At 38.5% G+C, this 23,847-nt stretch overlaps 1 protein-coding gene across 1 annotated transcript in view; it reads left to right on the forward strand.

The window, feature by feature from the left end:
* Nucleotides 1–334: 334 nt before the first annotated feature.
* LOC129270125 (DNA-dependent protein kinase catalytic subunit-like) overlaps nucleotides 335–23,847 on the forward strand; it is a 103,421-nt gene continuing 79,908 nt past the window's right edge. The window contains exons 1-15 of the mRNA XM_064105306.1: nucleotides 335–418; nucleotides 1,788–1,890; nucleotides 3,224–3,357; nucleotides 4,236–4,305; nucleotides 5,137–5,312; nucleotides 6,070–6,293; nucleotides 7,088–7,210; nucleotides 11,594–11,688; nucleotides 12,412–12,544; nucleotides 18,356–18,505; nucleotides 18,835–19,106; nucleotides 20,588–20,705; nucleotides 21,831–21,988; nucleotides 22,345–22,447; nucleotides 23,582–23,709. Of these exons, the coding sequence (XP_063961376.1) occupies nucleotides 1,835–1,890; nucleotides 3,224–3,357; nucleotides 4,236–4,305; nucleotides 5,137–5,312; nucleotides 6,070–6,293; nucleotides 7,088–7,210; nucleotides 11,594–11,688; nucleotides 12,412–12,544; nucleotides 18,356–18,505; nucleotides 18,835–19,106; nucleotides 20,588–20,705; nucleotides 21,831–21,988; nucleotides 22,345–22,447; nucleotides 23,582–23,709 (1,940 nt within the window). The 5' untranslated portion in view covers nucleotides 335–418; nucleotides 1,788–1,834. The remainder of the gene's footprint in view (nucleotides 419–1,787; nucleotides 1,891–3,223; nucleotides 3,358–4,235; nucleotides 4,306–5,136; nucleotides 5,313–6,069; nucleotides 6,294–7,087; nucleotides 7,211–11,593; nucleotides 11,689–12,411; nucleotides 12,545–18,355; nucleotides 18,506–18,834; nucleotides 19,107–20,587; nucleotides 20,706–21,830; nucleotides 21,989–22,344; nucleotides 22,448–23,581; nucleotides 23,710–23,847) is intronic.

Here is a 23,847-nt window from a genome sequence, read left to right on the forward strand (position 1 = left end):
TCATATCACGCTTAGCGGTGGCGAACTTATTACAATAATAAGTGCGCTTTTCACTTCTTATTTTGCTGTTCACACAATTTCTACAACATTTTTTTTTTTCATGCAGGTCTGGGGAAGGGTTTTTTACAAACTTCTTAAATATCCTATTTTTACGCTTTATCAATAATTTAGTCTCTTTTGATATCCATGGATTAGATTAATTTTGCTCTTAATGAAATCCAGTGTTTCTCATGTGTGATCGGCCATCTTATTGATTCATATAATCGTATTTCTAATTGATTATTCAAACCTGGAATTGATGTCTGTGTTTTGTTTCATTGCAGAGAGGAGGAAGCCCTTGTCGATCAGTTCACCTTTGAACTCGTGGTAGTCTTTGTTCAAAGCTTGGCCTTGGCCCATCACGACGACAAATCACTTGGTAAGTAGCCACAAAAAAACCTCCAATGTGATGGAAATGTTACTGTCAATAGAGAGAGAGAGAAGTGATATTCTGTAGGGATAATTTCTAAGGCTCTGTCTTCTGAAGACTTACAACTATGGTAACTTGGCCGTGAGGGCGTCGTGGTCATGGGATTAAGACTCCCTTCTTTCAATCTGAAGGACATGGGTTCTATTCCAAGCCATGGCGTGTTTTCCTCCAGCAAGAAATTTACCCACATTGTGCTGCACTCAACCCAGGTGAGGTAAATGGGTACCGGCAGGAAGCTGTGTGCTCCGGAATCTGTAGACTAGCTTAGCCGGGGTAATATAGGAGCACCTTGAGCATTTGGCAAGGTGGATATGTGTGCTATACAAATCCTATATTATTATAAATACTGTAATTACCATGGAAACCTCAATTTTGATTGGCTGCTGAGGTCTGTTAACATTGGTAGTTGCCACGATGGCAAAGTTTTCATAGTTATTATAGTGCATTATGAAATGTGTCCCGTGTAGTATTCCTTTCAGTAGTCGTAAATATTTGTTATTTTCAAATTTCCTCATACTTCACTTTTTCATATGCTTATTTTTATTGTTAAGCACAAAAGTAGATAAATATATTTTTCCAGGCACTCAGGGGCAATGGATATAGGGTTTGAAGCACCTCCAGATTGTCTGTTTCATGTTAGATTTATTCTTTTTAGCCAATCATCTGCTATAGTTCTTTCCAGCGCAAGTAAATTATTATTTGTTTATTTTCTGATTTTCATATAGCATTTCTCTTGTGAGTAATGTCTCTGTGTAAGCAATAAACATCATGACCCGTATTCTGGTTATCAAACCTAGGTTTAGCCCGAGTTTTATGACAATATAACTTTTGACAACTTTTTTTCATGCAAAATTAGAATAATTTTTACTTGGTGAATGAGTTGACAACTGGCACTCCATAAATGAGTGGTCTAAGTTCACCCAGTTTTAACTAAACCATGTCCAGTTGCGGAAGTGCTTTACGGTACACAATGTGTAGTAGTCCTGGAAGGACTGAGATAAAAGTGGATAGAAGTGAAATCTACTCAGGCCTTCTACTCAAGCCTCTCACCCTGCCTCCCACTCAACTTTCCACTCTTTCTGGTTTACAGTCATTTTAAGGACTACTCTCATTCCGAAAAGAAAACTCTACTTCCCAACCTCCGCTTTCTCGCCTCTCCACTTCACTTCTCTCTCTATCCACTTATATCTCAGTCCCTCCAAGACTTTTACTCATGGTGTACTGTAAACCTCTTCCGCGATTGTTCACCACCATGCAAACCTTCCAACATCATCTAAACCATAGCTATCATAATACAAACATTGTATTCTTTTCTCAGGCACTCAGGAGCAAGGGATAGAGGTTCTGAAGCACCTGGAGAGGATCATGCGAGTGAAAGCAGCGTTACTCAACAAAGAGAGCAAGAACAGAAGGGTTCCAAGGTATTTGTGCATCCTTTACATGCTTCTGCCCACCTAAGGTGGTTGACAGAGGCATTGGGTGATTTCAAGTATGGTGTTCGGTGTTGGTGTTGAGAGCGTGAAAAGGCTGCTGAACTGAGCTCCAACACCGAGCTGGGTTCAGAGGAGCGATACAGATCGCGCTATCGATAGCCTATGACGTCACGCCTCTGCGCAGCTGATCATCTCAACTTTACGCGAGAAATTCTCAAAGACGAAAGTGTAATCGGGGAGAAATTGCAATAAAATCTTATCGTACAGAATGCAAAGGTTTTCATTAAAATATATAAAACTCCAATGATTTGCGCTCATCTTAACTGTAAAAGATGATTTTACGGGGATGTTTCATCATGTTCGCCGCCTGTTCGCGAGCTACAGTTCATCAACACCAACACTGAACTTGAAATCACAATTTTCCCAATCCCAGGGGGTTGATGTTGGTGAATGGGGAAATTGCACGTAGATTGTTAAGACCAGCCGCAGTACTGGGTTCAGCAGACGACATTCAACACCAGCCTTCAACACGAACTGCCGGGAAATAGTCATATTTTCCAAGGTCAATCCCAACACCAGCCTGATTTCAAGTACGTCGTTGTGGCTGGTGTTGGTACACCAACACCAGATTTCAACACCGTACTTGAAATCACCCAATGGCTTATATTCTGAAATTCGGGGGGTGTTTCACAAAGAGCTAAGTGCAGCCTTGAGTTGCGCTTGAACTTCCAGTTGCGTTTGAACTTCCAGTTGCGTGCTGTATAATACGCATCACCACATTGGTAAATCTTGCGAAGAGGACTAAAAGGACGCACGCTACTGCATATTTATAAGATTGCGTGTTAGATATCGTGTGTTTTATACTGAATAAATAAATGAATAATATACCGAATAAATAAAATAATTTTAAAAATGTGGGCGTCATTATTTAGAAATGATTCTAGGTCATACTTACCTCTTAGTGAACCTTCCGTCCCTCCCCCCCTTCGGTTCAACTTGGGGCAAAGTCTTACTCTGTGGTAAAATTATGGGAAGTCAAAAATTAACAATTGTGTTTATTTAACGTTGTATGTTTATTTATGTTCACTATACTCTTCCGTTATAGTGGCGAAGAAAACTCATTCAGTTATTATTCCAGATAGCAATGAATGATCTTAGTAAAAATGGTACTGACAAATCAAATCTCTAAGGTTAGAAATTTGTTTGTCACAAATGGCTATGGTCGTGTTGTGATGTTGCTGATGACAGTGCGGACGTCTTCAGACTGAATGTAGACATTGTTGTATGCTTATTATTATAATTGGTTTTCTTTGAACTGAAGGGGACTACCGGAGGATTGTAACCCTACCCTGAGTCATGTGGTGATGTGGCTGATGACACAGTGTGGACGTCCTCAGACAGAGTGTAGACATCAGTGTATGGTCCTCGTATACCAGTTGACATCCCTCTTACCAGGTCAGTCAGTCAAACATTCTTGTTATCTTGAGCTCTAACGCCAGTGTTCTGAAGTCTTATACACTTCAATATGGCGTAATCAAACTTCGTGCTAAAATTATGGCAGAGAAAAATGGTTATATTTTGTTTGAATTGTACATTTTGTTGTGCTTTGTACTAAGAATAAAAACATTAGACCACAATGCTTCCAAGAAGTGTGTGTTTTAATATTACTTCAGGCATCTTTTATGTTTGCACTAAAATGTCAATTTTGATTGAAGGAAATTTATATAAACCTCAAAATTTAAATTTAGAACTTTTCCTTGGGACCACCCCTGGCCGTAACTGTGAACTCCATGTTACAGCACAGGTTGATTGAAGCCTGGACTCCGTCTTACAAAGAGTTGCGATTGATCCAATCAATCGCAGCTATGGAACCCCAGCAAAGTCAACATGTATTATGCATGTTTGTTCCAAATATTTTCTAACTATGATGTATATTCATGCATTCATTGTTTTCTTGAAAATTCACTGTGCTTCTCTTTGACATTGTGACAATCTCCTATAGAAAAAATTATGACACTGATGGATTTCCATATAGTTACGATTGATTGGATCAATCGTAACTCTTTGTAAGACGGGGCGCAGATGCTTAATAAAGAAGCCTAATAAAGTATGAAATTACATGGTTGTCTTAAGAGGGAATTTAATTAATTCTTCATTTGTGTCCATCATCTATATTTACAATTTATGATAAGATATGTGGCCAGTACTCGGCACATTACTTAGCCTTCCCAGGTACAGCCGTCAGTTATTTATTTAAGTGATATAATAGCGATATGAAAGAGAAATAGAGTGAAATAACTATTTCTATTCTTATTTTTTTTCTATAAATACAGGGCGAAACACCCCAGCCACATGGATGGCAAACACGGTCAAAGAGAGGGGTGCTGAGTATTTCGTTGCAAGGTAAAGAAAAAGTACTTTCCATTTTAGCAATCTGCAAGCATTTGGTAATGACAGTAACAAAAGCTACTCTCTCAACAACAACTTGCCTTTTACTTAATTTATTTCTTCTTTTGTGAATAATAGTGATAGGGAATTCATTCATATTATAGCAGCATACTTGCACCCCCTTTTGTTTTTATCTTCTGCAAATATGAATATATAACAAAAAGACATGTGATTTGTGACCTGGTACCCCATATCCAACAATTAGTTGCCCAAATATGAATTTTGATATTTTTATCAAGCTTGAAAACAACACTAAGCTCTATTTAAAAAAAAATGATCATCAATATACTAAACAAGTACTTGATTGAATATAAAAGAAATTCAGTGAAAGCTTAAAAAAGGAGACTACAAGGTCTGAAGCACACAATGCGGTCTCGGTGAACATTCCAAGCAGTCCGAAAATAAGTGTTGTCTATAAAACTCACGTATCTTGTCTAATTAAATTCAACATCTTCAAATTTAGACATTATGAAAAGACTAATACCTTATATGTATATAAGGTTATTTTCTGATTTTGACATTTTGAAGGCTAGGTTACTATTTGGCTATTTACTGAGAACTTTGAAACGCTATTGTGAAATTGAAAGGGTTCTCAGTCGAAAACATAATTTTGTTTTATCATTAGATAATAGTACACATGTACAGTTGTAAACATGCTTGCTTCTTGATTTTTCTGTAAATTGTTTTTGTGTTTGATTTTGAATAAAATCTTTCTATGAAAAAAAACAACTTATTGTTGGCTTTGGGATGGGAGGTTCACATTGTTTTGTATCAATTCTGATGTAGGTTTGAGGGAGGTGGTCATAAGAGCGGCATTCAGAAACATCCCCTATCAGCCTATAAAGACGATCAGTTTACTGTGAAGGCGACCATCCTCTGGCTTGAGTACCTGTTAGCTGCGCTGGACAGCTACGTCTGGGTCTTGAATGAAAGACTACTCACGCCAACAGATATCTTCAGATGTAAGTGGATGCTTTGTAGAATTTCATGGAAAATCATCGGATGTGACAATTTTTATTAATTTTATTATCGTTTAACTGGTGTTTTACTTTTTTTATTCAACCCCCCCCATTGTTATGTTGCCCTCATCTGGCCGATCCTGAAATGTGAAAAAACAGGGTCAGTATTTTGTAATGTATTTATGTTATATTTATATTTTGAGACTAGCTATGTTTATATCACACAGTCAATGAGAGACCACACATATAGTCAGTGCTTGTCATTTTTTCCTCTCCCCTTAAAGATAAACACCAGTTGTGGTAACGATCTCAAAATGAGTTCGAACAGAATAAAAATGACAATCCAAGTGTTTGTATGTATGAGTATGAAAAAAAGTGTCAAATAGCTCTGGAAAAAAATGTGTAATTGCTGAGAAATGAGCAAAATAAGCATGGAATTCCATGAAATGTCTGGGTTTTTTCCAAACAATAGTTATAATGTCCCACAAGTGCTCATCATAGTGATCATCAGAATTATTTTCAGCTAAGATTTCAGGATTTCACATAGATAAGTTTACATTAATGTACCAGAACTAGATCTATGATAATATGGTGACATTTAACCTTAATTTTAAAGACTTTCTCATGAAATAATTGTTTGCTGCAACAACTTTCTTTTACCTTTAATATTAAGCAATGGAAGAAAGAGAGAGGCTTTTATTCCCCAAAGGTGCCTTCTACTAATTACAGTACCACTAACAGCGGAATTCTTTTCTTGCAGCCCCAAAAGAAGGAAAGAGGAGCAACCTCTTCAAGTCCATTGACGTCTTCCTGGTGATGGCCCAGTGCCATCTGCATAAAACGGCCAAGCACTCGGGTTCCACGGAAGCGGGCTTTTCCCCCAGGGAAGAAGAAGACTACGATCGATCCAAATGTACGGTCCTCATCCGTCTCTTTGATTTCATGAGTGCCATGCTTGGGGGCTATTCCAAGGAAGCACTAGAGGTGAGATTCTTGGACCCGGTGGGGTGTTTCACACAGTTGCTTCTAAGTAATGAGCGACTTTACGACCAACTGATGTTGTTCTCTTCATGATCTGGTAGTATATTGTGTGCACCAAAATTTCATGAATGTTGATTAAGCTCCTCAGCAAGAATCAGTTGTTCTTTGAAGTCACTTGCATCTTACGACAGCTTTGTGAAAAACTCGCCAGTAATTCAAACTCTGGTTTAATTCAAACTCTGGTGGGTGTTTCATCAAGCTGTTCGTAAGTTAAGAGCGACTTTAAGAACGACTGGTGATCCTTGTGGTAAATGTTAGATTCATTGGGGATGGTTTAGCGCGTAAGAAAGGATCACCAGTCGTACTTAAAGTCGCTCTTAAATTACGAACAGCTTTATGAAACGGCCCCCTGGTCTGAAGTTGTGGCTTAACTGTGGATAGCCAATTGTGAGACAAATCTCCAACAGCAAGTTCAATTTATCAACTCGTCTTAAAATCATTCATAAAAGTTGAGAAAAATAACTAAAATTACCTTTCAAGCATGAGGGGAGTGAAGTGAAAAAAAAACAATGTAAACAAACAAACATTTTCGGCTTCCCATAACTTTAGCACAGAGTTAGACATTGATCTAAGTCAAACCAGACTTTAGAATATGGGCCTTCTCCTATGTAGGAGTGGATTTGAAGAGCTAAGCCCCAAATAGCATTTGTACATTTATTAGTGTTATTGTTATTGAGAATTGGTGGATTATTCTCAGTAAATGGGCATTATTTTCATTTATTTTCATTATTTTCTAGATTATCCCCTCCAAGCTGTGGACTGGTCGATTTGCCGAGGTCCTGTGTAGTTGTGTGCTGAAGCCAACTTCCCTGGGTTTCAACATGGCCGACACTGTCATCATGAACAACCTCCCTCACACTGTAAGTATCCACTTGTGTCCTATGACTATTTGTATAGGCCCTGTCACAATGTTCCGTGCAAGCCTTGCTTCCGACTTGTGAGTGAGTTTTTTTCAACCCACAGGTACATGTAGTCCGCAGGTCACTTGCATTGAACATGCTCAAAACTTTGTTGCGGGTGATTGCCCGCAACTTGCCAGCAAGATTTGCATTGACAGTATCTTGCACGCAGAATAGATTTGAACATGCTCAAAACTTTGTCGCAGACGAGTTGCAGGTGATTGCCCGCAACTCGCCAGCAAGACTTGCATTGACAGTATCTTGCACGCAGAATAGATTTGAACATGCTCAAAACTTTGTGCGGACGAGTTGCAGGTGATTACCCGCAACTCGCCAGCAAGACTTGCATTGACAGTATCTTGCACGCAGAATAGATTTGAACATGCTCAAAACTTTGTGCGGACGAGTTGCAGGTGATTACCCGCAACTCGCCAGCAAGACTTGCATGGAAACAGGGCCTTTCATTACATACTACTATACGCACAACTTGAACATGTATTGGATGTTAAGTGGGCTACGTAGGTTTATTAAGTTAGCACAAGAAATGGTCACCAAACATGCATAACTTTCAAACTGCTTTAGGAACACTGGGTTGTGTTTTATAAGACTTTTTTTGTAAGTTACTTTAATATGACCTGATGATGTTGAAGGTTTGCATGGTGGTGTGAACGATCATGGGAGTGGTTTAAGGTACACCACGTGTTAATTCCTGGAAGCGACAGCTCTATTTGCCTCTGCACAAGCCTTCAACTCAAGCCCTTACCCTGCCTACTAGTCAGCTTTCCACTCTTTCTGGTTTACAGTCCTTTAAGGACTACATTAATTCCAAAAAGAATACTCTACTTCCCAACCTCCACTCTCTCGCCTCTCCACTTCACTTCTATCTCTATCTACTTTTATCTCAGTCCTTCCTGGAGCCCATAACACAAAGCTTAGCAATGATCGTAGCACATTTTTCTACGATTGATTCCATTGACTACAATGTACAATCAATCGTGAAATTGGAGTGTACGATTAATCGCTAACCTTTGTGTTACGGGACCCAGGACTTTACACATGGTGTACTGTAAACCACTTCTGTGATTTCTTATCACCTCACGCGTGACTGGTGACCCTTTCTTGAGTGCTAAATCAGATTCTCAATCATTTTGACTCTCATCAGCTTCAGTTTAAATGTTACCTTTGTATATTAAGATTCTTACTTTCAACAAGGATTGGAATGGAAAATTCACAGGCATGATATTATCCCGACTAAAATCGGAATTCCGATTATGTTTTTGTCTCTCCTGCGAAACAGAGTGACTTTATAGGCGCCGCTTTTCCGACGGCGGCGGCGTCAACACCAAATCTTAACCGAAGGTTAAGTTTTTTAAATGACAGCATAACTTATAAAGTATATGGACCTAGTTCATGAAACTTGGCCATAAGGTTAATCAAATATTACTGAACATTCTGCCTAAGTTTTAGGTTACATGACCAAGGTCTAATGTCATTTAGGGTCAATGAACTTGGACCATGTTGGGGGAATCAACATCAAAATCTTAACCTAAGGTTAAGTTTTTGAAATGTCATCATAACTTAAAAAAAAAATGGACCTAGTTCATGAAACCTGGACATAAGGTTAATCAAGTATTACTGAACATCCTGCCTGAGTTTCAAGTCACATAACCAAGGTCAAAGGTCATTTAGGGTCAGTGAACTATGGCCAAGTTGGGGGTATCTGTTGAATTTACATCATAACTTTGAAAGTTTATGGATTTGATTCTTGAAACTTTGATATAAGAGTGATCAAGTATCACTGAACATCCTGTGCGAGTTTCAGGTCACATGATCAAGGACAAAGGTCATTTAAGGTCAACAAACTTTGGCCAAGTTGTGGGTATTTGTTGAATTACCATCATATCTTTAAAAGTTTATTGATCTGATTCATTTAACTTAAACATAAGAGTAATCAAGTTCCACTGAACATCCTGTGTGAGTTTCAGGTCACATGACCAAGGTAAAAGGTCAATGACCTTTGGCCATGTTGGGGGGTATCTGTTGAATTACCTTCATAACTTTGAAAGTTTATGGATCTTATTCATGAAACTTAGACATAAGAGTAATCAAGTATCACTGAACATCTCATTCGAGTTTCAGGTCACATGACCAAAGTCAAAGGTCATTTAAGGTCATTGAACTTTGGCCATTTTGGAGGTAATTATTAGATTGCTGTCATAACTTTCAAAGTTTATAGATATAGTTTATAAAATATAGATATAGGGGTAATCAGGTATCACTGACAATTCTTAGGTCGCATGATCAAGGTCAAATGTCATTTATTGTCACTGAACGTAGTATTGTATCATTATATGAATGGTGTTTTTTGGAATAATTATTTAATAGTAGTGTTCAAAGTCAGCACTGCTGCTATATTGAATTGCGCGATGCAGGTGAGACTGCCAGAGGGGTCATTCCATCTGGATTCACCCAGTGGTTGCACCCGACCGTCTCAGAATTCGTTGTAATTTGGTACACATAAAATTCACCATGGCCCACGTACAAAACAAAAAAATAAGTCCAATTGGTCCGTCGGTTCTCGCGCTACGGCCCGCCCTTTTCTCCTTGTTTTGACAAAAATGGGCGTGACCTTCAACTTTCAATGGCCACTGCGTCGTAACGTGTTGACCAATTTTCATGAAACTGGTACCATTTATTAGGAAATTCAGAGAGGAATTCAAAACATGCATCAAATAATGTATTGGAGCGATTTATAAGGTCGTGACCTTTGACCTTTACTTTGACCTTGAGTTTGACCCCCGGACAAATAATTTTTTTACTTGATTTTCGTGTATGTTAATTATTTGTATGATATTGACAAAATATGTTAAAACCAATGATGATATTTTATTTCTTCACCTTTTAAAACTCTTCCAAAGATACCATGAAATTCCAATCTAGTCCCACATACTAATATTCATGTTAGTAAAAGTGTTTAACAGTTACATGATTTCTTCCAATCTTAAGTTACAGTATGCATGCACATGAAAAGAAATTAAGCTCATCAGTTCACAAATGAAACATTAAACATTTATGCTCATGAATAGGTATCTGTTTAGGCACTTTGATGTTCAGCAATATATATCATATATATATATTCTTGTTTAATGGTAAAGTGTTTACTTTTATCATCAAATTGTTGAGTATATGCCTATTTACTAACAAGAATATATATATATATATATATATGATATATATTGCTGAACATCAAAATGCCTAAACAGATACCTATTCATGAGCATAAATGTTTAATGTTTCATTTGTGAACTGATGAGCTTAATTTCTTTTCATGTGCATGCATACTGTAACTTAAGATTGGAAAAAATCATGTAACTGGTAACCATTTTACTAACATGAATATCAGTATGTGGGACTAGAGTGAAATTTCAAGGTATCTTTGGAAGAGTTTTAAAAGGTGAAGAAATAAAATATCATCATTGGTTTTAACATATTTTGTCAATATCATACTAATAATTAACATACATGAAAATCAAGTTAAAAAATTATTGGTCCGGGGGTCAAACTCAAGGTCAAAGTAAAGGTCAAAGGTCACGACCTTATAAATCGCTCGAATACATTATTTGATGCATGTTTTGGATTCCTCTCTGAATTTCCTAATAAATGGTACCTGTTTCATGAAAATTGATCAACACGTTACGACGCAGTGGCCATTGAAAGTTGAAGGTCACGCCCATTTTTGTCAAAACAAGGAGAAAAGGGCGGGCCGTAGCGCGAGAACCGACGGACCAATTGGACTTATTTTTTTTGTTTTGTGCGTGGGCCATGGTGAATTTTATGTGTACCAATTTACAACGAATTCCGAGAGGGTCGGGTGCAAAATTGCACATTCATTGGGTGAATTGGCATGGAATGACCCAGAGGCGCTCCACTTGTTTAATTATTTTCTTTCAGATTTTTTTCTTCTCAATGTTCTTTTTTTTTAAACATGAAATCCTTTGCACAAGAACATTCTCATGCTATTTTTTACTGCTTTTTATAGTCAAATGATAAAATTATCATGCAGACTCACCTTGAAAAAAAATCACTTTTGATTTCTTTACCATGCAAGAGCTTGTAACCCTGCCTGGGGCGCCTCGGACTTCGTCGGTGACTTAGCAACCCTTGGCTATTTTTCAGAGGGGAATATCATGCCTGAATTCAATTTTATTTTTTGATTAGGGTTAGGGTTAAATACAATCACATCATATGTATGCGAGAACAGTGAAAATATGGTCATCTTGTTAAATTGTTAAATTTTGCAAGCCTTTGGACAACTCTTTTTTCCCCCTCTTCCTCCTGTTACAGATGAATCAGACCCTTGGTGTATTGTACAACAGGCTACCTACAAACCTACTGAAGGAGCTTCAGACTGTCATTCATAAAAGGATTACTGCTAGCAGGTGAGACTTTTGTATATGCTGGAATACTCCCCAGGGAGTGGAGATTGTGCATGCATCATAAGCGGGCGAGGCTGAATCCAATTACTGGGATAATAATCTTTGAAGCGCTTTGAAATGTCGTTCCGGTGTCATAAGTGATATATATAAAGAAGCAGATTTATCGTCTTACTTCAGATTTATAGTCAAGATATTTATTCATTACGAAATTGGCAATTTCAGTTTATACGATAAGGATTTAACAATACATGTATATGAATAAAAACGGAACCTTGGGTGGGTACATGTAGCTTAGCTGCCTGGATATGGGAAGAGCTAACTTGATAACTTTGCCCGTAAGTCTCCCTCCCCAACCAAGCTACATGTACCTAGGACCGGTCTGTAACGATAACAGTTATAGAACATAAAAGAGAAGATAACTACACAATATCTTGATGAATTAACAAAATTTGTAGTATTCTACATGTATAAGACCAGGTAATTATGAAGTATAACTATCATGTTGATAGTAATAATTAGTCTCGAAGCAATTTGTGGTAATGGGTATAATCGCTGGCCATCAAATATTTTCTAGATAATGTTTTTCTCAACTTGCATTAAGAGTAATCTGTTTAGAGATTATGAAATTCAATTGATTCTTTACAGAATGAAAAAAAAATGATATCTGCACATACCTTATGTGATAATTTTTTTTTTCATATGCATATATTACAATTATTTCACCAGGGATGAGGATCTATTCTCCCTTCTTCCGACATTGTTCAGTGATGAGAATGAACTTGGCTTGGATCACGTTCAGCTTCAGCATATCGTTCTGGGATACAAACAGCTACAGAAGGCCAAACTGCTCACCAGACAGGTAAGAAATCCAAGAAAATCCCTGGTTCGTAAGAAGGTTGTTCATTTTGAACGATGGTTGTCCTCAACTGGTGTTAATAGCTTTGATAGCTTGAAGGAGCTTATGTTGAGTGAGGAGTTGAAACGTTCGGTTTCACATGAGTTAAGGCAGTACTTAGAGGAGCGTGAGGTGGTGAACGTTCAGAGGGCAGCAGTACTCTTAGATGAATACGTCTTAACACATAAGGTAGTTGAGAGGACTAAATCTCAAGGGAAGGTTAATCAGTTTGTTGGTAAGAAAGATTCTTCATGGAAGGATGATAGTCAAGGTAGTAACAATACTGTCAAGAGTGGTAATAGGCAAAAACTTGTTCCTGGTCCTTGTTATTACTGTAAGCAAGAAGGACATAGAATGTCTGAGTGTAGTAAGCTGAAGAAAAAGAGAGAGAAAGAGGGTTTTGGTGAGAGGAAAGTAGTTCCTAATGCATTAGTTAGTGTCAAGAGGGAGAATAGAGCAGTGTCTGTAGGGTACAAACCGTTTATGACTGAAGGTTTTGTAGGTTTGTCAGGTAGTAGTGAGGAGGTTCCTGTGCGTATTCTTCGGGATACTGGGGCTACCCAGACTCTTCTCTTAGCTAATGTTTTGCCTTTTTCTGAAGACTCGGCTGTTCATTCAGATGTGTTTGTAAAAGGTATAGGTGGTGTAATTCAGGTGCCTTTACATAGCGTGAATTTGAAGTCTGACATTGTGTCAGGTCAGGTGGTTGTTGCAGTTTCTCCTGCCTTACCGGTAGAAGGAGTCTCGTTGCTGTTAGGTAATGATCTTGCAGGTGATAAGGTTTTGCCACACCCAGTTAAATCAAACATTCCTGTGACTGATGAGGAAACTGAAAGTTTGGTAAAAGAGATGCCAGACGTGTTTTCCTCCTGTGTATTGACTAGGTCTATGGCTGCTAAGGCAAAACAGGAAAAGGAAAATTCAGAGCAGGGTTTGAAAGGGACTAGTCCGGATACTGTTGATTTGGGAGATAGTTTTCTTGGTCATTTGGATGATAACAGTGTGTTCTGTCAGGTAGATGATAGCAAATCTGCTGAAGATGGTAGTGGAGTTTATCAGGATGGTGAAACTGATATAGGACTTAATAGGTTGTCTTTGATCGATGCTCAAGGCAAAGATCCTGAGTTGGTTGGAAGTATCAATGGCGCTCTGTCTGAGGAGGAAGCTGTAAATGAAAGCACATGCTTTTACATGAAGGATGATATTCTCATGAGGAGATGGAGACCTCCAGATGTAAGTCTTGATGAAGATTGGAGGGTTATTCATCAGGTTGTGGTGCCTAAGGTCTTTCGTAGGCAGATTTTGAAAGTTTCACATGAAACTGGTCTTGGTGGACACCTTGGTGTCAATAAAACTGTTAACAGAATTCTGAAACATTTCTTTTGGCCAGGGCTGCGGAGTGATGTTAGTGAGTTTTGTAGGGCATGTCATGCTTGCCAAGTTGTTGGCAAACCCAACCAAAAGATCCCGCCGGCACCCTTACGGCCCATCCCTGCATTTGATGAGCCATTTTCAACAATAATTGTTGATTGTGTTGGCCCACTGCCTAAGACTAAGGCTGGACATGAGTATCTCTTGACTATGATGTGTGCAGCAACCAGATTTCCCGAGGCAGTGCCACTTCGTAGAATAACGGCTCAGAATGTTTGCAAAGCACTGGTGAAGTTCTTTTCGTTGGTAGGATTACCAAGGATTATTCAGAGTGATCAAGGCTCTAATTTCACTTCCAAGTTGTTCAGACAGGTGATGTCGCAGTTGGGAATTCGATGCGTGAATTTGAGTGCCTATCATCCTGAGAGCCAAGGGGCATTGGAAAGGTTTCATCAAACCTTGAAGAACATGATGAGAACTTATTGTTTCCAGTGTGAGAAAGAGTGGGACGAGGGACTACCCTTACTCTTGTTTGCAGTTCGGGAGTCTGTTCAAGACTCGTTAGGATTTAGTCCATTTGACTTGGTATTTGGCCACACTGTTCGTGGGCCTTTATTGGTGTTGAAAGAGAAGATGCTTGAATCGGATGAGAAGTGTGGATTACTGGATTATGTATCTAGGTTCCGAGAAAGGTTGTCTTATTCAAGAGAACTTGCTATGCAGCACATGAAGACTGCTCAGGCTGACATGAAGAAAGTGTTTGATCGCAAAGCTAGGGAGAGAAGCTTTGATCCTGGTTCTAAGGTGTTAGTGCTGTTGCCAATTCCAGGTAATTGCTTGCAGGCTCGGTACTCTGGTCCATACGTTGTGGAGAAGAAAGTGAGTGCGGTGAACTATGTAATTCGCACTCCTGATAAGAGAAAACAGAAACGTCTTTGTCACATTAACATGTTGAAAGAGTATGTAGAGAGCAATGAGGATTGCGCAGCGAAGTCGGTTGCGAGTGTTGGTATTGCTTGTGGTAGGAGTGATGATGTTGACGTTGAGGGACAAAAGGAAGTTGGTCTTTCCTTGCCTGAAGTTAAGCTTGAGAACTCGGAAGTTCTGGAGAATCTTGGTGAAAGGTTGAATTATCTTCCAGTGAGTGAGAGAGAGTCGTTGCAGGAGTTGATTTCCGAATACAGTCACTTGTTTGGTGATATTCCCAGTAGAACCACTCTCGTAGACCATGATGTTGATATCGGGGAGTGTACCCCAATTAAGCAACATCCGTATAGGTTGAATCCGTCAAAGTTGGAAATTCTCAGGAAGGAAGTTAACTACATGATTGTCAATGACATTATTGAACCAAGTAGTAGTCAATGGAGTTCTCCTTGTGTCTTAGTACCAAAGAAGGATGGTAGTTATAGGTTCTGTACAGACTATAGGTTGTTGAATTCCAAGTCCAAATCAGACTCGTACCCCATACCTCGCATTGACGACCTGATTGACAAGATAGGGAGTGCCAAGTTTGTGTCAAAGCTAGATCTCTTAAAAGGATACTGGCAGGTGCCCCTGTCACCAAGGGCACAAGAGCTGTCTGCATTTGTTACACCAGATGGTCTCTACCAATACAAAGTCATGCCGTTCGGAATGAAGAACAGCCCTGCCACTTTCCAACGGTTGATGAATGCAGTGATCGCTGGTCTCGAAGGATGTCAGGCATACCTGGATGACATTGTGGTATATAGCAACACCTGGGAAGAGCATCTGCATCGCCTGAAGTCTCTCTTCGATCGTCTCTCCAAGGCAAACTTGACTGTGAATCTGAAGAAGTCGGACTTTGCTCATGCACAGGTATCGTTCCTTGGCCATGTGGTTGGGCTTGGGACAGTACGTCCAATCAGTGCAAAGGTAGGAGCCATAGTGGACTTCCCGGTTCCAGAGGATAAGCGAGCCCTACGTCGCTTTCTGGGGATGTCCGGATTCTATCGGAAATTCTGCAAGAACTTTGCTTCTGTTTCTGCACCTCTGACGAACCTACTGAAGAAAGATGTGCCATATACTTGGACACCGTCATGTCAGATCGCTTTTGAACGCTTGAAGGCAACTCTTGCTAGTGAGCCTGTCTTGGCAGCACCGGACTTCAGCAAGACGTTCGTGCTGGAAGTTGATGCTAGTGGTCTTGGAGTCGGAGGGGTTCTTCTTCAAAAAGATTGTGATGGGATAGAGCGACCAGTGTGCTACATGTCAAAAAAACTAAATAGCCATCAAGTTAAGTATAGCACTATTGAGAAGGAGACTCTCGCACTGATTCTTGGCCTTCAACACTTTGATGTCTACACATCGAACAATCCATTGGTGGTCAGAACAGACCACAATCCCTTGACCTTCCTCAACAGAATGAAGAACAAGAACGCTAGGCTGATGAGGTGGTCCTTGATGCTTCAGGAATACAATCTTACCATAGAACACATACCCGGAAAGGACAATGTGATCGCAGATACCCTGTCTCGTGGATTTGCCGAGTAATATTGTATTGTAACCTAAACTGAGTAATGGTGAATTTGAATCCAACGGATGTACTGGATCTTGATATTGATAATGATGAATCGGAACTTTGACAGATATACTTCAATTTGAACTGATCTTGGAAACTAGAAGTTGAACAATCACAAACTGAACACTAACTGAAGTGCGAACTGATACTTCATCAGAATGAACCCAAAGTGAACTTTAACTTCCATCATTGATCTTATTTTTGCAAACTGTTTGTTATTTTGTATCAAGATATACATGTACATTTATGCTCAGTCTTTGTCACTGGGGGCTTGTAAGCTTTATGGATGCAAAAATTAAACAAAACACAAAGAAATTGTACCCAAAATAGGTAATTGGGGTTGCGTTTTTCATGGCATTGATTTTTGCTGATATTTTCTTCACAAACTATATAGTTTTCAGCTTAACCAATCTTATATTGGTTGTGTTTTTAATTAGTGATTTAAAAAAAAAAAAATTGTGTGACAAAAATGAATGAGCATGATGTCCAACTGTATTGCATTTTTCATACAATGATGTTTTCACTTGTTGTTGTCGGTGGTTTTTGAGGATACTCAAATTCAAAACAAAAACCCTTATTTGGATGTGAAAGTATATTTTACTCAATCACTCAATGAGTACATTTTTCATGTATTTGATTATTTGGATACTAACGTTCTCAAAAGGAATGTTCTCTAATTAAACAAATTATTGAGTGTATTTTAAACCAAGGTATTGATATCGGAAAGAGTTTAACAAATGCACGCACAAAAGGTTTTAGAATCAAAATTTCCATAAATCTGGAACTTTTATTCCTCAATAACCACATTTATTATTGATTATGTACTATTTTGTCACGAAAGTTCTGTTATAACTTTCGTTCTTAGGGGTGGAGGTGTGACGACCCCAAGTCTGGATGTAGACTAGGAGTAATAAAGAGTTCGCGGCGAGAGATCAAATACACAAACACGGCTTCCCTGTCTTTAAAAGATGTGTCATCGATTGTGAGGATTTGGGGTGACTTGAGAGTTGGAGAAGTTTAGGTTCTTGTGTGCTGAGATGTAGAGTTGGTCCTGGCCACGTAACACTTATTCAGTGTTAAAACAGAACAAAATATTGTAAGAAATTCAACCCAAGCTCAGATAGCATAGTCATGAATAGAAATGCAACAGAATTTGTACATACATTGTACATGTATTTGGGGGAAAAAACACGTTTTCAATGTGTTTCATACCTGTTGTAAGGTAGAAATGTACTTGTATCTTGCAATTTCTGAATTATGTTTAGTTTTCCCAATTTTGATGGCATCAAAATGGACCTCCATGATGCGATTTAAAAATAAGAATTCTATGAAAATGTTCTGCTTTTACATGCATCTACTGCTTGATACATTGGAGGGACCTCTCTAAAGCACATATTACAGATATTTTGTTTCCACAATTATCAGATTCTTGCTTGTTCACACAATATGTGCACTTTCTCCACTCCCTGGGGTGGATTCCAGAAGTATTGATCCTTGTCATTTAACAGTATATTCTTGAGACCATATAGAGAGGTGTTCAACAGTTAGTGAACCCCATCAGAAAATGAACATATTACAAGTTTTGCCGTGTTATAGATATTGAATTATGGAGTATGGTGATGAAATATCACATTTAATAAAGTTTGATTCTCTGGGCTCGAACAAGAAGTGCATTTTGTGGTGAGGTTCACTAACTTTTGAGGAAAAAACTGTATGCATAATCAAACCAGAAAGGAGTACATGTGTGAGCAATAGATGGATGTACATATTAGACTTTGCCAGCTACTCTTTTGAGTTGAGTGTTAAGTTATATGTAAAAAAAAGAAAACACAGTAGTTTCCTGTAAATTGTGTTTATTTTGATAGACAATGAACCAGGCTTCGTCCATCTTGGACTGCGTGATGCGTGGACTGGTGAGGAGAGGCGAGAACGGACAGGAAGCTAGGAAAATTACCCCCTCGGAGATTGACCTAGGTCAAAGCCTACTGGAGCTAGCATTCCAACTTGGGGTACAGGTTAGTGTTAGGTCAAACCTGTGTAAGTGTCCACACATATAGAAGGACCTTCTGTCTGTAAAGACCACAATTATTTTTGTACATTTTATATTCTGGCCTATCATAATGACATGCTTACCAAGTTTATGAACAGCTGGAAGAAACATATCCATTTAAAAATTATTCATTAAACGTAAGAAGTTATTCAATTGCTGAATTATTTAGCATATTTCTGAGGCGATAATTCAAATGTTTACTTAATTTCTCCTGCCTTTTTAATTCTAGTTTGGAATTCCATTTTGTATGTTTTATCAATGATTCAACAATCTATTCGTCTTCTTCATTATCAGACAAACAGTTTGATTGACTGCATGTTGGATAGTACCCCCATCGTCGGCAGTTCATCGCGGTCTGTGACTTCGAGGTTGTCTGCCTCGCAGACCAGTCTGGGCATCCTGTTCCTGACCACCTACAAGCAGCCTATCATGGACCAGCTGGTCAAGCACGGACAGGACACGGTGTACCAGCTGAGTGATCGGGTGCGAGAAGATAAGCAGAGCATCGGCATGATCGTCTACGGCTTGCTGGAACATGCTGTGGGCAGCAGGGATATCAGAAAAAGGTTAGATACAATGACCCATCAAGAAATCAACTGAATGAAAATAATTTGGTTTGATTTGTAGAATAAGAAATGTTGTAAAGATTCTTTAAGTTACCTCAAAATGGAGTATAGATTTCAGTAAGATTTTAATGTGCAAAGAATTTATGTAATACCATAATTTTGTTTGATTTGTGGTGGAAATGCTGTCATGGAGGGGGGGGCATAAACAATCTGCTGCGCAATTTTTTTTTATCGCTGCGCTCGCTGACTTTTTACTTTCAAGTCTCATGCAAGTTTCGAGACCAAATTTGCTATGCCCGGGTACACAGTTACAAAATTACACAACATTATGTTCGTGCATATAGGACCCCAAATCGCTCAAAAACATGATTTCACGTAGAGCGACTCCACCGACCACCAACCACCTTGCGCATTAAGATTATTGCGTATTACGTAGGTTCGATAAAAACGATAAAAATCTATTTTATGAGAGAAAAGAAAGGGATAAAAAGATAGGAAATTTGTAGAATTCATCAAAATTGTATTGACCAGAACCGATCCCCACTGCAAAATAGCTGTTCATACCAAGAAATCAGATAGGAAACGGCTTTAGAACAAATATCCGTCGTCAGTCATCAAATCATGTGCCGGAGCTCGCGATGGAAGTGGCGACACAATCAACCAGCCTTATGACATCATAGAACTGATTTGGAAGAGTCAAAAATATTTCGCCAGCATGACAAGAATTGGTGTATGGCGGATGGTCAGTCTTACATAAGGGGTGCAAATGAGCAAATTTGAATTTGTTGCATTCGTTAGTCACCAATGTCTATGTGCATAGAATCTGAGTCGTTCTAAATGTGGGATTCTGATCAGGGGGCCATTTCATAAACTGTTTGTATAAAGTTAAGAGCAACTTTAAGAACGACTGGTGGTCCTTCTTGTGGTAAATGATGTTCATTGGTGATTATTTAGCACGTAAGAATCGATCACCAGTCGTTCTTAAAGTTGCTTTTAACTTACAATAAGCTTTATGAAACACCCACCTGGGTCCCGTCTTACAAAGAGTTACGATTGATCCGATCGATCGCAACTATGGATGGCCAGCAATGTCAACATGTATTATGCATGTTTGTTCAAAATATTTTCTAGCTATGATGTATATTCATGCATTCAATGTTTTCTTAAAAATTTGCTGTGCTTCTCTTTGTTTACAAAAGACATTGAGCAAATTTCCTGTAGAAAAAAATATGACACTGATGGATTTCCATAGAGTTACAATTGATTGGATCAATCGTAACTCTTTGTCAATTTTCTGCACAAATGACACGAAAACTAAGTAAAACTAATAATTTTATTTTTTTTACAGATGCTTAGAAAATTAGGTGGTCGATAAGGGGTAGGTCCAACCATACACTTGTACAAAGACAATATGCAATTTCAGCAACAATTCATGAATTCATGATTTTTATTTCTTTTATCTCTCGCTTCTTTTCATGTAGATATGGGATGGCCATCTACAGTGCTGTTCTGACCCAGTGGGATACTCTCTCAAACCTTGGTGAAGACGATGATTTTGTTCTGAACCTTATCAAGAAAGTTCTTCAGATTGATTTCAAGGTAAGTTACTTCGTTGATTAGAGACAAAACATTTTGGATAGTCAGTGTACTTACAAAGAAAAATAGCTGGTATTTAGTCCAGGTAAATAAAAAATTGAGTCCGCACTTTTATGGGATGCTAGTTTTTCCGTTAGCGATTTTGTATTTATGACAAATATGATAGACCTAAAAATTTATTTTGTACTCATTTTTGTCTCTGATGAAAGAAGTCTGGCAGACACCCAGTAATCACTTTTCCTGTTGGTCTGTTACAAAAATTTTAAAAGTTTTGTTCAATTTGGTCTTACTTCCTTATTTCTGTTTTGTTCAATTTGCTCTTGTTTCTTTATTTCTTCATCAATTATGTTCACACTGGTACATAATGATCCTTGGGTTATACCACACGTGTGTCCATGAGAGTGATGGGTCAAAGGTTATCAAGGGGTCAAAAGGTCTAGTCATATGTTCTTGTCCACCCTTATTTGAATTTTTTGTTCAACTTGCTCTTGTTTCTTTATTTCCTCATTGATTTGATCACACTTGGTTCAAATGATCCTTGGGTAATACCACATGTGTGTTTACGAGGATGATTGGGTCAGAGTTCATCTGGGGTTCCAAAGACCATATTGCATTTTTAATTGATTGCAAAATCAGGCGAGTGTCATGGTTCGTAACCTGCATCCAGTTTACCAAGGATTCAACCTACTCTGTGGGTGCGTCGTGGTCTAGTGGTTCTGATTCTCGCCTTTGAAACAGGGTCGTGGGTTCAAATCCTAGCCATGGCGTGATTTCCTTCAGCAAGAAATTTATCCACACTGCTGCACTCGACCCAGGTGAGGTAAATGGGTACCCGGCAGGATTATTTCCTTGAATGCACTGAGCGCCGGTGATGGTAGCTCGAGCTAAAGCCGGGGTAATAATAGCAGCACTTTGTATCCTCAGGCAAAAAGCTTTTTATAAATCCCGCTATTATTATTATTACTCTGCATTCTTACCTGTGTTCAGTCGGTACCTGAGCATGCTAAGGGATACCAAGAAATCTCTTCCCTTTGAAAAATACGAAACAAAACCTCGGCGAACATGACCTCCAATACACTACTTTATCCTCTGAAGAAGATATCTTTGATCTTGTTAACCTCCGTCCAGTTTGCCAAGGATTCCACCCACCCTGCATACCGTCCTGTGTTCAACCAGTACCTGGGCATGCTACGGGACACCAAGAAATCTCTTGCCTGGAAAACCCAAGTCCTCGATGTCCTCTACTTCTTTGCCAGTGTACCAGAGAAGGAAGAAAAGGAACTCAAGTAAGATTATTGTTATAAGAGATACATAATAATAATGATATATTCCATTGTATATAATTGCATATACTCTACTGCACTTGATACTTGGTATCATATTATTACCCCGACTCTAGCTGAGCCGCCCGCCATATACTAGGTGCTAAAACATTCAAGGAATAAATCCTACCAGGTACCTATTCACCTTTCCTGGGTCAAGCACAGTGTGGGTAAACTTCATATGGGACATGAAAATTTTGGAATGTCATACATTTAATCAAATATTATTTGTATTATTATGTTATACAGGACATGAATATTTTGGAATGTCATACAAGTCATGTAATCTTTTCATTTTGTTCTTCCTGTCTGCGATTTAGATCTGCTCTTGACCTTCTTGTGGCAAACCACTTTCCTCTCAAGTCTACAGACCTTGATGTTGGAAGCCCTAGCTACAATGACTACATCATGGCTCTCAACAAGGTAACATACGTAATCCAAATAAGACGGGGGGGGGCTGATTTAGGCCCCCCCCTCATCATTTTTCGTGATAAATCCGCCGCGCAAATTTTTTGGCGCGTCGCTCGGTGTCTTTTACTTTCAAGTCTCGCGCAACTTTTGAGACCAAAATTGCAACCCCTGGGTTTGTGGTTCCGAAATTATGCAACATTTCGTAAGTTCATGCAGACCCAAATTTGCAAAATTGTGTGTGTACAAATCCAATACAAATAGTGTTTTTAGCCAAAATTCATAAATGTATCATTATTTTTCCTTTTACTGATTAAAATCAATTGATCTCATCTTGTTTTTGGTCAAAATAATGTCCCCGAAAATTTCTATTGAAAAAACAATAAAAAACAAAGTCGGAAAACATAGAAAATACACAAGAAATTTATAAAACAAAATACATAAGAAATAAATGTGATGTTGAAAGGTTTTTAAAGTACATTTGATCAGATTTCTATGAAAAGTCTGTGAATTAAACATTAGCATTTTAGAGGCATTATCTAGTTAATTAGAGCAAACTTTTGATTTTATGCATAAATTAGCATAATCAATTAGCAATGAGGGGGGGTGCCCACACCTATTGGGTGTATTGGAATGTACCACTCTTGGTGGGGGTGGGAGGGGTGCTGATATCTATTGGGTGTATTGGGATGTAACAGTGGCAGATGACCATTTTTTAAATATCATTCCTTGCTTTTCTCCCTCATTTGTCTGGATTCCAAAGTTCAAAATCCTTGGTCATGGGTCCATTAAGTGTATTCTTTTTCACTCGGTGTATTTACTGTTGATTTTGTATTTTGGATGATAAAGCACAAAATATATCTGAGGCTTAAAGGGATGGTCCAGGCTGAAAATAATTATATCTAAATAGATAAAAGAGTAAAATTCACTGAGCAAAATGCTGAAAATTTCATCAAAATCGGATAACAAATAACAAAATTATTGAATTTTGAAGTTTATCAATATTTTGTGAAAACAGTTATATGCACATTTTGTTTGCGACAGTTAATAGATACCTATCCTCCTTTGTAATGACATGATCTTTGATGATACTGGACATTTAACTTCATCTATTTAACATTCTTATCAACTGTTATTGCTCCATCCCAGATTCTTACATCCCTTGTGATGAGCCAAAGCCTGATGCTTCTTGAGCTAATCATCAGCATCCTCTGCCGAGACGAGAAGCACAGTTACGAAGACAAGATACAGGGCGCCCTCTCGTCATTTGCCAAGCGGTGAGTCGCGCGTCTGTGTTCCTGTCCCAGTTTCATGAAACCTTGTCATCGATAATACAACAGCCCATTTGTAATACTGTAAACACTGACTTCATACTTGTATGATCAGCGTGGTTTTTCATTTCCAATCATCTCATT

The sequence above is a fragment of the Lytechinus pictus genome, chromosome 10 (assembly GCF_037042905.1).
Source record: "Lytechinus pictus isolate F3 Inbred chromosome 10, Lp3.0, whole genome shotgun sequence".
NCBI classification, from domain to species: Eukaryota; Metazoa; Echinodermata; class Echinoidea; order Temnopleuroida; family Toxopneustidae; genus Lytechinus; species Lytechinus pictus.